The 16,196-nt window shown below is 43.1% G+C and overlaps 1 protein-coding gene across 5 annotated transcripts in view; it reads right to left on the bottom strand.

Moving 5' to 3' along the window:
* Positions 1-16,196, bottom strand: part of POMGNT2 (protein O-linked mannose N-acetylglucosaminyltransferase 2 (beta 1,4-)) — a 56,360-nt gene that overhangs the window by 23,140 nt on the left and 17,024 nt on the right. For all 5 annotated transcript variants that reach the window (XM_085845373.1, XM_085845370.1, XM_085845371.1 and 2 more), the window contains exon 2: positions 13,988-16,153. In XM_085845373.1, the coding sequence (XP_085701499.1) occupies positions 13,988-15,340 (1,353 nt within the window). In that variant the 5' untranslated portion in view covers positions 15,341-16,153. The remainder of the gene's footprint in view (positions 1-13,987; positions 16,154-16,196) is intronic.

The raw sequence follows: 16,196 nt of genomic DNA, 5'->3' as shown, positions 1-16,196 counted from the left end.
TCGCCATCCACGTGACAGTAAATAAGAGAATTCATAATAATGGAGGTACATACTCTGAACAGAGATTTAGGGTCTTCAAAACGATCTTACACAGATCACCACTCCATGGGGGGATATTCATTTAGAATTTGGTCAGGGCGCCAGTGATTACTCGTCTCCTTTTCGTGGAACACAATGGGATTTGCAACATCCACCAACAACCAGTACTGGCAGACGAGTCCTCCTGTTTAAAGCTGGGGCCTTCATGTGGACACTCCACACATAGATGCATCCATCACCCTGCATGCGAAGCACCTGGGTGACAAGAGAGAGGACAGAGAGGGAGAGAGGACAGAGAGAGAGAGAGAACAGAGAGAGAGAGAGAACAGAGAGAGAGAGAGAACAGAGAGAGAGAGAGAGAGAGAGAGAACAGAGAGAGAGAGAGAACAGAGAGAGAGAGAGAACAGAGAGAGAGAGAGAACAGAGAGAGAGAGAGAACAGAGAGAGAGAGGACACAGACACACACACACACACACAGACAGACAGACAGACAGACAGACAGACAGACAGAGAGAGAGAGAGAGAGAGAGAGAGAGAGAGAGAGAGAGAGAGAGAGAGAGAGAGAGAGAGAGAGAGAGAGAGAGAGAGAGAGAGAGAGAGAGAGAGAGAGAGAGAGAGAAAGAGAGAGTCCAAGGCGACTGGAACTCTTGAGTTATCCTGAGAGCCCCTCATGTATAGTCATAAAGAAAAATATTTTCTTACCTGTTACATATATTGTAATGTGCCTGTATAGGTCTCTAGGTGGACAACGGTAGTGCTATATGTAACTACTGCCAAATCACCAAGTGATCTGATAGGTCCATTTCAAAACTGTTGGTGGGAAGATGGTCTTTGTGCCTAAAAAGCAGCAGCTTAGTTAATCAACGATTAATATATCATGATAAATCAGGATGTATAGTTCTGTAAATAATAAATATGAGCAACACAAACAACACAAGGTATGAATCAGACAGGCCTCACGGTAAGACACATGCAACACGTACTAATTGCATTATCGAAAAAAATATCCCCAGCTATGACCATAGATTGTTACACCACAAAAGGTCAGGATGCAAAATAAAAGGGAAGCAACCGGTGAGCTGGGGCAAATGATCTTTCAGAGATAACATGGATGAAAAAAAACAAAAAGAAAACATCGTGCTTGGCAAAGCTGACATTGCGCATGCACAACATGGATGAGCAAGAGGCGGTAACTGGGTGCATTCTCTCACCCTGAAGCACAGGTGGAGCAGGCTCGTTCCACGACACTCAGCTTGCTTCGGCCCGGTGTTGGAATTGACGAATTGGCAGCTGAACTTTGCCCCAAGCTCTCCCCGACTCCTACACTTTTCTCCCAGCTCCACATTCAAAGACACCCTGAAGCTCTCCTCTGTCTTGAGCCTACATCTGTCCTTTCCAAAGAGCTCCTCAAATTTGAGCTCATGCCTCCCCCCACCCTCACCCCCCTTTTAGCAGCTCAACCAAATCACATCTAGCTTGGCCGAATGTACCTCCACATTTAAAATGCTGCATTCCCCCTGGAGTAGGGGTATTGGCTGCCAGGGTGACACTGAACTGCGGGGCTTAATAATAAAACGTTAATAAAGAGGAAGGTAGCTTGAAGGGCAGACTGGAACTGTGGAATGTGTGGCCCTGAAGCTAAATTAATCCCGTTGGTTTCATGACTTCTCCATGTATGCATTCACAAAATACCTCTGCAATTGTGTTGTTATATACAGGAAGGAACACGAATACAGTGGAAGGGGGTGTGGGTGGGGGTGGTTGGGCACACTCCTTTCCATTCATACTTCAATATTGAGGGATAAAAATAATGAAAATGGCAATTCTTGGATGATTAAATCTCATCCTGAGAATGTTTTTTTTTTAACCCCTTCACCCCAAGTATTTATTTGGATTAAATGTTTTTCTTCTTCTGATAATTGGGAAGATATCACTTTTTTATTAAGCCCCATCATGCAGTTATTGTAATAAAACAAGTTTCAGTGGTTGTCAAAATTAACTGGACATCTACAACAACTGAGGACACCTCTTCTGGCGAATGCATGTTGGACCACGATTCAATTACGAACTCGGCATGTTGGTTGCATCATCTCTAAAGTGCAGTCATGCTGCGAATGAAGTGCCATTAAGTAGAGTCATTGCACATTAGGACAATAATGTGGAAAATGGACACGGTGCTGGCACACAATGGTATTCTTAAAAGCCACTTCAAGATCTTTAACATCCACCATCAAGGCCAATAGAAGTGGTTCTGTCTCTTCAATTTCTAAGCTTCACTATCAGCAATGACCATTTCTGGACTGACAGCATAGTTGAGCTGGCCTCCGATGCCAACCAGAGAATGGGCAAACTCTGTTCTTCAAAGTCATTCCTGGAAAATTCAGAACTACTCAGCCTATGAGGGCTTTGTACATAGCTCAATGTAGTATTGCTCTCTCTCTCTCTCTCCTCTGGGTTGGGACTCCAGCATTACATCCACCTCTCCTATAATCTGCGTAATACTAGAACGGCACTCGTCGACATCGCGACATTGACCAATATGCCTCCACCCATTTTATTACATCATTATAATACTAGTACCAAGTTTGACTTACTGTAAATCCCTTCAGCTGTTCTCAAGTATTGCATGTCTACCTGACATGACCTCTGATCTTTGATTCCAAAATCTAATCAGTTCATCTTTGCATCATAATTTATACTTGTACTGAGTTTGGTCAAAATCCCATCACTAGTTCACAAGCTAGCGCAGTAACATTATCGGACCTCTGACCTTTCACCCCATAATCTAATCAATTAATCTTTACATCATTACACATACCTGTACCAAGTTTGACTTTGATCCCTTCAGCCATTCTTAAGTTATCACGAAAACGAAAACCTATGATGGACGGATGGAAGCGTGGATGATGGCCAACCCAAAAACATTATGCCTCAGGTGACTTCGGTGATGGAGGCATTAAAAAACCAGAATTTTGAACATTATTAGCATCTCCTGTGATGTGGTTGAAGCAGTGCGCCTCTCGCTTTCACATCTCAAATTGTTTCATTGCTATCTGTCTTTTTGTCACCTCCATTCTCGCTCCCTCTTCTATCAGTCCTCCAACCCTCCCCAACTCTGCAATGAAGAAAGTGCTCTTCCAAGCACCTGCTCCTGGTTAAATTCCTAAAATCCGAGATTTACACCCACCTGCATTCCTTTGTTCCTCCTTTCTCTCGTTTGTAGAACTGCCTTCTGTTCAATCGCAATCTTCCCTCCAGGGCTTCAAACAGGTGATGCATCCCTACCCTACCTAACTTTACCCTGTTACTTGTGGGTTACTAAATTTACCTCTCTCAAGTGTTTTGCTGCTTTAAAAACAAGGTAAAACACATTGCCTACACTTGTATCATGATGAAATGCATGAGATATACAAATTATGTGCCACACCAATATTTTAGACACACTATAACTATCCTGTAATGTGATGTCACCTTCAAATGATTTCAAGAAGTGCTTTTCAGCAAGACATGAAAAGGTGTCAAAGTGACTGACTGACGAGCATCGACATGTGTGCTAATATGTGAGAATTATCTCAGGAAGTGGGGGTTTGAGGATTAAAGGTTCATCATCGAAATGCCATTATGATGCACAGTGCGTTGCCGAAATGATGTGCAAAACCTCTGGAGAATATATTTCCACTTGGGTGCTGGGCAGTGCGAGTGCATGTGTTAAGGTTATTGCAATCTGGTGCTAATATTTGCTGTATACTGTATGTATACAACACTTTAAATATTTGCGAAAAACAAGTCTTTTTGGACAGGATAATTCCCACAAAATTGGGCTATTTACTATGGTTTGTAATATCCCCCCCCCCCACCCCACCACACACATCCCAACGGGGAGCCACACTATGCTACATACTTACATAGATAGAATTGGGGTCCACTCTCCATCCTCAACCCCCAAGGACTATGGTTTACCGCTTAAAAGCTTTCCCTTCACACCCTGAGTGCAACCACTACTTTTCAACTCATTCTGTCTAGTGGTTCAGGAGTGCATAGAAGGTGTCTCACACACACACACACACACACACACACACACACACACACACACACACACACACACACACACACACACACACACACACACACACACACACACACACACACACACACACACACACACTACACTCTCCCACACTCATTCGGGAACAGTCATTTGTCTGTTTAGTAGTTTTTCTCCAATTGTCATGTGCTACTTTTACCATCCCACGCTCAGGGATGAGCTGCAAATGGGAAGGTAGAAATAAAATTTGATTCAATGAAATGAAACAATGAGCTGATACTCTGGGTCCCCAACCTTTTTGGAGGTATGAGGAATAGATCTGTATAATATGAAAACTAAATCTTGAACGGTTTTTCAAATATCGCGTACACAAGTCAAGTTGCCGAGATGGTTGCCATGGCAACGTAATTCAGCCAATCACTGCCGTAATTTAATCAGGTTTAGATAATGTCGTGAGGAATACATATCTGTAACATAAAAGCAAAATGTTCAACGCTTTTTTGAAATATTGCGCACACAAAAGTACATGGACAGAGGTCGGTCGGAGTTAGCGCATTTTAATGTCCCCCCCCCCCCATCTCCTACCTTGTCAGAGTGGCAGGAGACAAGAGGAATCTCGAGCACTCAGTAACGTGTGAGTAGCTATCAAAATGAAAAATGAGCTTGCGAAAAAGAAAAATCTTGTAAAATGACGTCACAAAAGAAAGCAAAGGTAGACATTGGTATAGGACCATTTTCAAAAAGAGAGAATTAACATCGCAATTATTATCAAATTTTTCACTTTGTATCCTTGTCCTGAAAAAGCAAATACAAATTCCTGAATTTCCCAGTTATTGCTGCAGCCACGTCTTGCCGACGTGGGCGCACAATGGGATGAGAAATGTAAAATGCTTTCAACAGTCAGTCAGGAGTCTGAAAAAACACCGAACTGACCTCGGAGGCTTTCCTTGGAAGGTGTTATACCCGTCAACATGATACCGAGCTGACGTGCGATACCGTCAGCCTGCCAGTTGTCTGAAGATGTGCCAGCTTTGCTTGAGAGATCGTGGTCTGGAAATTGGGTTGATAAGGGGCCATCTATTTAATACAGGTGTATATTCATGGGAAAAGGAGATGGAAGTCGAAATTCCTTATCTTTGTGTGCACGGAAAATATATACGTACTCCAAGAGGAGCAATAAGGCTGAAGAGGGTGTACGAGCTGTTCCCATGCACTCGTAAAGAGGAAAGGGGATCGAGGGAGAAAGAAAACAAAGAAGATAAAACTGCAGAGAGAGATAATCGTGAAATTGAGGTACAGCGATGGTGTTTTAACAGTCGAGGAATGAATCTCAAAACCCAACTGAAGGGGTAAGGCCAATGAAATGAAACCCTGTGCACAATATAGAATCCAGCAAAAACACTGACAAGCGACCGTAGAGACATGAAACCACCTGGGGTACAATAGTTCGAAACATTCTTTCACAATACAAACAACTACAACAACAATAAACGTTTTAAGACTTTCCCATTTTTTCAGAGGAGTGGTCAAATAATGGCATTCCTCCATATGGATCTATCCGTTGCCCCGGTTTTGTGCAAACTCAAACATTCTGTATCTCTCTTGACATTTTCAATCCATATCTTTTGAGGACGTCCTCTCGACTATCTTCATTGCTTTCTGTGCAGCTTCATATTGTGACGTCCACGGGACTTGAACAGTCCCGCTAACGTAGAATGAGCCGAAACGATGGAGGCGGTTTATTTATTTATAACCCAAAGATGGCGGTTCTAATCGCTCTACCGCAAACGGGACGAGGAAGGTGGCACGAGTCGCTTTTCACTGAGTTGATAACATTTATTCCTCTAACCAGAAATAACAAGACTCGGCAAGAGGAGGGATCCCGGGCGATTCGACGGGATGGTGGTGTGGGTTCGGGGGTGGGGAAAACACAGACAATTCCAATGAATATACAAATCTCAAACCCTCTAAGGCACCAGGTACACACACACACACACACACACACACACACACACACACACACACACACACACACACACACACACACACACACACACACACACACACACACACACACACACACACACACACACACACACACACACACACAAAACGTAGCTGGTCCTGGTGGTCAGGCTGGCCCGTGGTGTGGATGCAACAGTCCCTGGATTGGCGTCGGACGAGCTGGCGTTGCGCTCGTCAGGGGCAGGAGACACCGTGGTGCTGTCGACCTCCTGGTCCTGGCCCAAGTCCGCTCACAGCCGCCAGGGAACCAGTTCTGGCGCCAAGTTGCGAGCAGGAGAGGGAGGCAGGTCCGCCCGCCGTTCGACCCCGTACTCCGAGCCAGCAGAACCCCAGAGCCAACCAAGGTGAGGCACGAGGCTCAGGAAGGCCTCTAGACACGATGAAACCAGGGCCGAATCAGCGCAACAACACAGCACGCTCTCAGCACAACAGCCTCCACCAGAACAGTTTTTTGTGTACCAATCTTCTTCCTCTTCGCCTTTTCCCCGAACAGAGCCTTTTTATCCTCGAGTCCTCGTCACTTCCAATCGAGCCGTTTATTGGCCCTCCGCCGTCGCCTTCTGCCAATCGTGATCACGGGGCGGAACCATCCGCAGCACTGTCCTGTGACGTCATGGCAAGCCTCCAGGGAATAGTTAAAGGGGTTTACGCAGACACACTTACCCTAACCCATTTCCCTAACTAATTACGTGACAATTACCATTTCCCCCTTGAAGAAATGGACATTTACTAGACAACTTATCACCACTGAATTGCTACTTATTACATCGAGATCCTGGTACACTCGAACAGCATGGCATACCTAATTAAACATCCTAATTACCCTTTGAATGCATACCCCCCCCCCCTCAGACGTAACAATATTCTCACCTTTGCTACACATGACCATAACAACCAGTCTTCTCTTTATAAGTTCTTCTTCACAAGAATTGATTTTTAATCTCTTTCTCATTTCTGATTGTTTTCAGTTCATCTTTTTTCATTCAAGGATACAAAAGTCTTTGTTTCAGAGACAGCCCATTCATTCATCTCTGTTATTTCAAAATTATTTTTACATCTTTGATCCGCAAAGCCCACATTTTGCTTCCATTCATCAATTCCAGTCCGATGCAGTCTTTATAACCTAACTTTTACTGATAATTCACTGAACAACAAATTTCAAAATTTTTTTTTTACTGGAGATGTGTAAAGTGATTAAGACTAATTTGGGTACGCTGATTTCAAAAATCATAACCGTTTTGCTGTATCACGTCAGGATTTTCAGGAACAGAAATATTCCCATTGCCTAGAAGTCAGGATTTCAATGAAATTTACATATGTCTTTAACATGTCTATTTCGTACAATTGTTGTTAACTTGTGTTATATTTCTTTCTTTCAGATAAAGATGAGTAGGCGTTCCTGTACCAATCATCCTGACAACTTCTGTTATGTCTGTGGTCAGTATACCAAAAAAGATCAACAGCAAAGTATATCTACAGCAGTGAAAATGAAGGCCGCCTACTTTCACTACTTCGGGTGCAAGGTGGGGGACCAAGAACAGAGCTGGGCACCACACATCTGCTGCACAAGCTGTCACACAACCTTGACTCAGTGGTTGGTGGGCAAGCGCGCGAGCATGCCATTTGCGGTGCCCATGATATGGCGTGAGCCGCAGAATCATCATGATGATTGTTATTTCTGCTGCACAAGCATCGCCGGCTTCAACAAGAAGAATAAAGGTCACATCAAGTACGCTGACTGTGTCTCTGCTCGTAAACCTGTGCCTCATGATGACGAGAACCCCGTTCCAACACCTCCAGCTGATCAGAACATAGCTGTAAGCAGTGGTGAAGAGGATGGTGATGATGAACCTTTTGAACCCGACACTCAAGAATCACACCTTCTGAACCAGGGAGACTTAAATGATCTTGTAAGAGATCTCTCGCTGTCAAAGGCGAAGGCAGAGCTGCTTGGATCAAGGCTGCAGCAGTGGAATCTACTTGAACCTAACACCAAGATATCCTTGTTCAGAGCACGTCACAGAGACATGGCTGAGTTCTTTGAGATGGAAGACACGATGACATTCTGCAGTGACATCAACGGTCTGTTGAAAGAACTTGGGTGTGATCACGATCCTGCAGACTGGCGCCTCTTCATCGACTCGGGGAAGAACAGCTTGAAGGCTGTTTTGCTCCACAATGGCAACGAGAAACCATCAGTCCCACTGGCTCACGCGTTCGGCATGAGAGAGACCTATGAGACTATGCGGCAGCTGCTTGATTCCATCAAGTACAATGACTTCAACTGGCACATCTGCGGAGACTTGAAAGTGGTGGCGCTGTTGTTAGGGCTGCAGTCAGGCTACACGAAATACATGTGCTTCCTTTGTCTCTGGGATAGCAGAGACGACAAGAATCACTGGACGAAGAAAGATTGGGAAGAGCGAAAAGAGCATGTACCTGGTCGACACAACGTGAAGCATGTCGCCCTTGTCGACCCAGCCAAGGTTTTCCTTCCACCACTCCACATAAAGCTCGGCTTGATGAAAAGTTTTGTACGGGCAATGGATCTGAATTGGCGTGGGTTTTTATACCTCAAGGAAAAGTTTGGCAACACCTTGTCGGAGGCCAAGATCAAGGCTGGTGTCTTTGTTGGACCGCAAATCCGACAGATTATGAAGGACGAAACTTTTCCGACAACTCTAAACCCCAAAGAGCTGGCAGCGTGGAGGAGCTTCAAAGCTGTGACGGACAACTTCTTGGGGAACGAGCGCGCGGACAACTATGAAGAAATAGTGCAGCAGCTGCTGGAGTCCTTCAGGAAACTTGGCTCCAGGATGTCCCTGAAAATCCATTTCCTACACCAGCACCTGAACTTCTTCCCTGACAACTTGGGAGCAGTCTCGGACGAGCACGGCGAGCGATTCCACCAAGAGGTTTCACTCATGGAGACGCGTTACCAAGGGCGGCACAACCCGAACATGATGGGCGATTTCTGCTGGTTCCTGCATCGTGAAACTGACACAGAGCAGCACAAACGCAAAGCCAAATGCCTAAAGCATTTTTAATTACATTCTAGTGGAGTTTTTCTGTAATTTCTATAACTTTGAAGCATTCATGATGAAATAAATGAATTTTTGTAAATTTCATTGAAGTCCTGACTTCTAGGCAATGGGAATATTTCTGTTACTGAAAATCCTGACGTGATACAGCAAAACGGTTATGATTTTTGAAATCAGCGTGCCCAAATTAGTCTAAATCACTTTACACATCTCCAGTAAAAAATTTTTGTTGTTCAGTGTAATGGAATGTTTCTGTGCTTCATGATACCACCTACTTCATGATACCACCTACTCCATGATACCACTTCATGACTTTTTCCAAGCTGAATTTGTTCTTGATCCAATGGCTAATTCTGCTCCTCCTGATGCCTCTCTCCTATCTCCAAGGTAACAGAATCTTTTGACCTTTTTAAAATTAAATTCTGAGCTCAGGAGCATTTATTTTTGTTCTTCATCGTTTTCTTTCAATGATTTTAAACCTCACATCTTTTATGTCAGAAAATGCCATGTATAAAAATGTGTTCTGCTTTTTTTTATTTCAGCGTTTGGTTTAATTAGGAGTTTTCTGTAGGGTGGTTTAGAGGTACGCACACTCACCTCTAAGCTGTCGAGCCTGGGTTTGAATCTCGACCCAGCTATAAATGGTCATGCCGGTGTTTCACGGGCAGGGTGATTCATCAACGTGTGTGCCGTCCCTTGGATGGACGTTACACCCATGTTATAATGAGCTTTATCACGAATGTAGTGAGCTTCATACTTAATGGGTGCACATGAGAGAATAGGAAACAGCAACACAACACAATACGCTGGCAATTTGGAATCCGTGTCGTCGGCTATGACCCTTTTGCTTCCGGTTTTTGTCATGGGGAATGATGCATTCCGGAGATAAAGGCATCGTCGGAGACATGAAAGACCCAAATATCAGACATGGTGTATATTTCCTCCACTGATTTTAATAAAGATATCTCCCGCATCATCAAAAAATAATTTTTAATCGTGATTTACATTATTTGATTGCTGATCCTGAATCCAGGCCGAAGTAACCAGAAATTGCGTATACAGTTGTGAACAAGTTATAGGTGAAGTCAGAAGCGAATTTAAGAAGGATTCTACGTTCGCTTCTCGTATTTATTTTTTTCAGATGAGATCCTGTTCTAGGCGGTGTAGTTGTTGTGAAGGTAATGTTGAGGTAATATTAATTTTTTTAGATGAGATCCTGTTCTAGGCGGTGTAGTTGTTGTTGTGAAGGTAATGTTGAGGTAATATTTATTTTTTTAGATGAGATCCTGTTCTAGGCGGTGTAGTTGTCGTTGTGAAGGTAATGTTAAGGAATTTTTTTTCAGATGAGATCCTGTTCTAGGTGGTGTTGTTGTCGTAAAGGTAATATTTATTTTTTTTAGATGAGATCCTGTTCTAGGCGGTGTAGTTGTTGTTGTGAAGGTAATGTTGAGGTAATATTAATTTTTTTTAGATGAGATCCTGTTCTAGGTGGTGTAGTTGTCGTTGTGAAGGTAATATTTATTTTTTTAGATGTAGTTGGGAACCGCTCGTTTTTTTGGTTTTTTTTAGACAACTGTAGTTGTCATGAAGGTAATGTTGAGGATTTTTTTTTTCAGCTGACATCCTGTTCTAGGCGGTGTCGTTGTTGTTGTGAAGGTAATGTTGAGGTAATATTAATTTTTTTAGATGAGATCCTGTTCTAGGTGGTGTAGTTGTCGTTGTGAAGGTAATATTTATTTTTTCAGATGAGATCCTGTTCTAGGCAGTGTAGTTGTTGTGAAGGTAATGTTGAGGATTTTTTTTTTCAGATGAGATCCTGTTCTAGGCGGTGTAGTTGTCGTTGTGAAGGTAATGTTAAGGAATTTTTTTTTCAGATGAGATCCTGTTCTAGGTGGTGTTGTTGTCGTGAAGGTAATATTTATTTTTTTTAGATGAGATCCTGTTCTAGGCGGTGTAGTTGTTGTTGTGAAGGTAATGTTGAGGTAATATTAATTTTTTTTAGATGAGATCCTGTTCTAGGTGGTGTAGTTGTCGTTGTGAAGGTAATATTTATTTTTTTAGATGTAGTTGGGAACCGCTCGTTTTTTGTTTTTTTTTAGACAACTGTAGTTGTCATGAAGGTAATGTTGAGGATTTTTTTTTTCAGATGAGATCCTGTTCTAGGCGGTGTAGTTGTTGTTGTGAAGGTAATGTTGAGGTAATATTAATTTTTTTAGATGAGATCCTGTCCTAGGCGGTGTAGTTGTCGTTGTGAAGGTAATATTTATTTTTTCAGATGAGATCCTGTTCTAGGCAGTGTAGTTGTTGTGAAGGTAATGTTGAGGATTTTTTTTTTCAGATGAGATCCTGTTCTAGGCGGTGTAGTTGTCGTTGTGAAGGTAATGTTAAGGAATTTTTTTTTCAGATGAGATCCTGTTCAAGGCGGTGTAGTTGTTGTTGTGAAGGTAATGTTGAGGTAATATTAATTTTTTTAGATGAGATCCTGTTCTAGGTGGTGTAGTTGTCGTTGTGAAGGTAATATTTATTTTTTCAGATGACATCCTGTTCTAGGCGGTGTAGTTGTCGTGATGGTAATGTTGAGGATTTTTTTTTTTTCAGATGAGATCCTGTTCTAGGCGGTGTAGTTGTTGTTGTGAAGGTAATGTTGAGGTAATATTAATTTTTTTAGATGAGATCCTGTTCTAGGTGGTGTAGTTGTCGTTGTGAAGGTAATATTTATTTTTTCAGATGAGATCCTGTTCTAGGCGGTGTAGTTGTTGTTGTGAAGGTAATGTTGAGGTAATATTATATTTAAGAAGCGAATGTAAGAAGAATTCTACGTTCGCTTCTTGGCTTTGCCTATTCCATATTATCTATCTATAATTCCAGCAATGTGTGTGTGTCTGTCTGCGACCGCCGTTTCTCGACAACCGCCGGTCCGATCTGATTGAAACTTGCCAGGAATATTGCCGGGGACCCGCGGATGTGCCTTTTCAATGTTTGATAGTAATCGGACGAGCGGTTCCCAAGTTACGGCCATTTTATTGCTTTTTTCAGTGTTGGAAAGGTGTATATATCGCAGCTGAAGTGTCGTTCCACCTTATCATGCCATTTTTTCCCAGAGATATCTCAGAATAATGATAACAGCATATTAATAATAATAATAATAGCACAATAATTAGCAGTAATAAAAAGAATAACGTGATACAATGACCAATGTCTGTCAACCAATAACAACCTATATATTGTCTGTCAACCAATAATGACCAATAAATAACGTCTGTCAACCAATGACATGACACGGTGCTATGACTACACGAATGTCACAATTAATGTTTATTTATTTATTTATTTTTGGGTTTTTTTTGCACAATTGGTCACAATTCTTCTTCTTCGTTTGGTATGACGTCACAATCGACGCTGGGGACCTGAGTATGTGCCTTTCAAGGTTTGATATTGTTCTTCATCCATTTCAGCTGTTTCCCAAGGTTTGAAAGCTGTTTTTTCCCCAACGTTTGAATTAATTGTTCAAATTATTAATTAATCCCAAGGTTTGAATTTTCCCAAGGGAAACAGCTGTTTCCCAAGGGTTTGAAAGCTGTTTTTTCCCAAGGTTTGAATTAATTGTTGTGCTTAGTAGACATTTGTGAATACATTTACAGAAAGAGGGGCGAGAGAGGAGGGGGCGAGAGAGGGGGGAGAGGGAGGGGGAGAGGGAGGGGGAGAGGGAGGGGCGAGAAAGGGAGGCAAGAGAGGGGGTGAGAGAGGGGAGGGAGAGAGGGGGGATGAGAGAGAGGGGCATCACAATTCAAGAGAGGGGAAGAGAGGAGGTGGCGAGAGAGGGGCGAGAGAGGAGGGGTGAGAGAGGGGAGAGGGGAAGGGAGAGGGGGGGAGAGAGAGGGGCGTCACAATTCTTCTTCTTCTTCGTTTGATATGACGTCACAATTGACGCTGGGGACCTGAGTATGTTTCCCAGGTGTTTCCCAAGTTATGGCAATTTATGATACGGTTGGTCCGATCTAATTGAAACAATGCCCCAATTCAGTCGTCGTTTACGAGAGCGAAGGAACGAAGCTGCACATACTGGCACGCACCTACGGGCACGCACCTACGGGCCCGCACTAGTGTATTAAATAAAAGGCTAATGCTGTATGTCTGTCTGTCTGTCCCACCCTGAAACATGGAAATGCTCTTTGGAGAGAAAAATATATGAAATAAAGGTTGCTTTAAATTAATCCAAACCTATGGGAAAATTATAACTTTTTCAATCAGACAAAAAAAAAACAAAATTGAACCCAGGCAGTGTATAGGCAATAGACTGCTACATTGATCGCTCCTGAAATATTTTTTTTTTCTTTGCTCTTAAGAAAAATATAACCTTCCATTTTTGAGATCAGTCAACCAGCGCAAGAATAAAAGGCTTCCTCTTTTTTAATATCGCAGTATTTTTACCATGGGCTCTGCTCGTTCTGCATAATGGAGGAATTAAATTACCAGATTGCTCTGATTGAAGGAGAACAAACATTTTAAGTCGCTCTTTCTAAACCCAAATCTGATCGCTCGAAAACACAAATAAACTTTCTTATAAGTGATGCAAAAAAAAATAATTGCACAATAAAGACAATAATATTTTGCAACTTTTTGGCAAAATTAGTCTGAATTTATTTTTGCTACATTGTGACACCGTGCTCTTTACTGTGCGATGCATAACATATTTGATTCCGTACTTATTTCCTGATTGCTTCCCGACATTCTTTCCTTACATTTCCACTTTTTCATAAAAACACATTCAATGCAAGGCATTTTGGTTCATAAATAAATGAATGAATGAATGAATGAGGCACAATGCCAACTGTACCTGGTAAATGCGGTACAACCACTCAGGGTGCCGGCAGCACAAATGCAGTGGAACTTCCACACTGCGCTCAATGCGTTCTTGTACAGCCGCTGACAGGTGAGTTATGCCACCCTCATCCCATGGCCGATCAGGATGTGTGACAGTGTCCTCTATCCGTTCATTTCGCCAAGCAATGTATGACAGCACCATGCCTGGCAGAGAGGCAAGCGTCCGATAAGGAGTATAGTGTGTTGGGTTGACAGCATAAGGGAAGATCTCCACAACGGCAGCTCCAGGAGGAAGAAAAACCGCAAGAGCAAGCTGAGATCCGTGCATGCTCACGAGTGCTGAAGCACCACTCACGATGCGTACTATCTCCCTGAAAGGGTGTGAGTCTAAAGAGATGGCGAGTAAGCGAGCATCAAACTCTTGTGCAATTGCCAGGATAAGCTCAGCCTCATTTAGGATAAGCCGGTTCAAGGTGCGACGAATGAGCACAATATATGGTTCCGATGTGCCTCCATTAACAGAGTACGTGTGAGGTTCCGATACGTTGAGCTGTGTACGTATAAATGTGGCAAAGTGACGAATTTCGTTCCCAGATACCAAAAGGTTGGGTTTGGGTCCTTGCGGCTGAGTGAAACCATACTGATACCACGTAGGCAGCTTATTTAGGCCCACATAAGCACGAGGATAGCATAAAAGATCACCCAGAGAAGACAGTTCTCCACGTAATAATGGCTGTCGACCTGTTAATAGCCTATAGAGCTCAAAATATGGTCCTTCAGACCAACCTTCAGTCAGCACAAGTCGTGTATAATTCCATGAAAGTTCACCAAACTGTTTCAAAGTGTAGAAGGCTGGCAAGAGGTCATCATGGAGAACATGCATCAAATTCTCAGGGTTGAAGCGGTTGAAAATGAGTGCCGTATCAGAAAGAAAGGCAGGCCGTGGAAGGCGATCCAGAGATGACACTGGCAAGTCAACAACGTTGAAATACTGGGTATTGTGATCATCCACTGTTGAGAGGTCGAGAAGAGCTGGCTGGAAACGGCGAGCTCCGAGGCTTGGTAGGGCTACAGATCCAGGCCCATGGAAGAAAAGGAATTCATCTGCGGGTGCCCAGTAGCAGAGATGTTGAAACCTACAGATACGATCAGTATGTACCTTCCCGGTGCACACTGCAGTAGTGCCATCGGCATGGAGTTCTCGAATTGCTGCATCATAGTCGGCCGGAGCAAGCAAGGGGCTCTCACGGGCCCGTTGAGCTTCAGCCTCAGCACTTTCGGCACGCCGGCGAAGGTGGCCATACTGCCATAAAACAGCGGCAAGGGCTGGTAGCAGGACCCCATTGAGTACAGTTGAGAGCTGCATTGTAGAATCAAATGGACTGTGACTTTTCCTTCAGATTACAAAATATATATGCCACGGTGAGCAACCAAAGCACATGAGCAATAATGGACTTGGCAAATGTGCGTGTTGTTGTAATAATTACTTGGCAATGAAAAGAAAAAGAATGTTGCAGTTACAATGATGCTGAACAACAATAAGAGCTGGGATGGTTTGGTTTAAAATGAGTGATTAGAGCAAGTTCTCTTGTAAAACAGGTAATGAATCAGATCACAGAGTACTGTCACATCGCATGGTCAGGTGGCAAAGTGGTGGGGTTGAAATAGCATCAAAGACAGTCTGTACATGACACATTGCACAGTGAACAATCAATACACGTGCCATGCACCAAACCAGGCCAGGCATCTGTCATTCCAAAGTCTGATTGAAATAGCGACCAAAAGACCTCCACGATTCTGAAATGCCTTGTTTGCGATTTTTCATGAGCCACAACCAGTTGTATATTGAAGCATCTGCTCTATTTGCCTCATTTTGAGGTAACAAGCATCACGTTTTCTGCTTTATCAAACTATGCGGTTTCTGTTGCAAAGTGCGCATCGTGAGAACTTGGCATTCCACCTGCAAACCGACGAATGCACAACACGCAAGGCATTCGGTTTGATCATCGCATCGGAATCAAACTCTCCTGAAGCATGTGCATTATAATAGCCGCATCATAAAGTACATTTCTTGTGTCGAAGTTATCAAATGTTGAATGAAGAAATGAAGAAACCCTGTCTTCTTGACTTTCTTAATCCACAGATGATAAGAAGAGCAGACCGCATCAGTCGTGGGAACCTATGTGAAAGAGATCAAGGTGTATGATTAGTTTCATTTTGCT

The sequence above is a fragment of the Eptatretus burgeri genome, chromosome 11, assembly GCF_056783735.1.
Source record: "Eptatretus burgeri isolate ZD-2024b chromosome 11, Ebu_testis_v1, whole genome shotgun sequence".
In the NCBI taxonomy this organism is placed as follows: domain Eukaryota; kingdom Metazoa; phylum Chordata; class Myxini; order Myxiniformes; family Myxinidae; genus Eptatretus; species Eptatretus burgeri.
The sequence above is the reverse complement of the archived record's forward strand: the minus strand, read 5'-3'. Positions and strand labels throughout refer to the sequence as shown.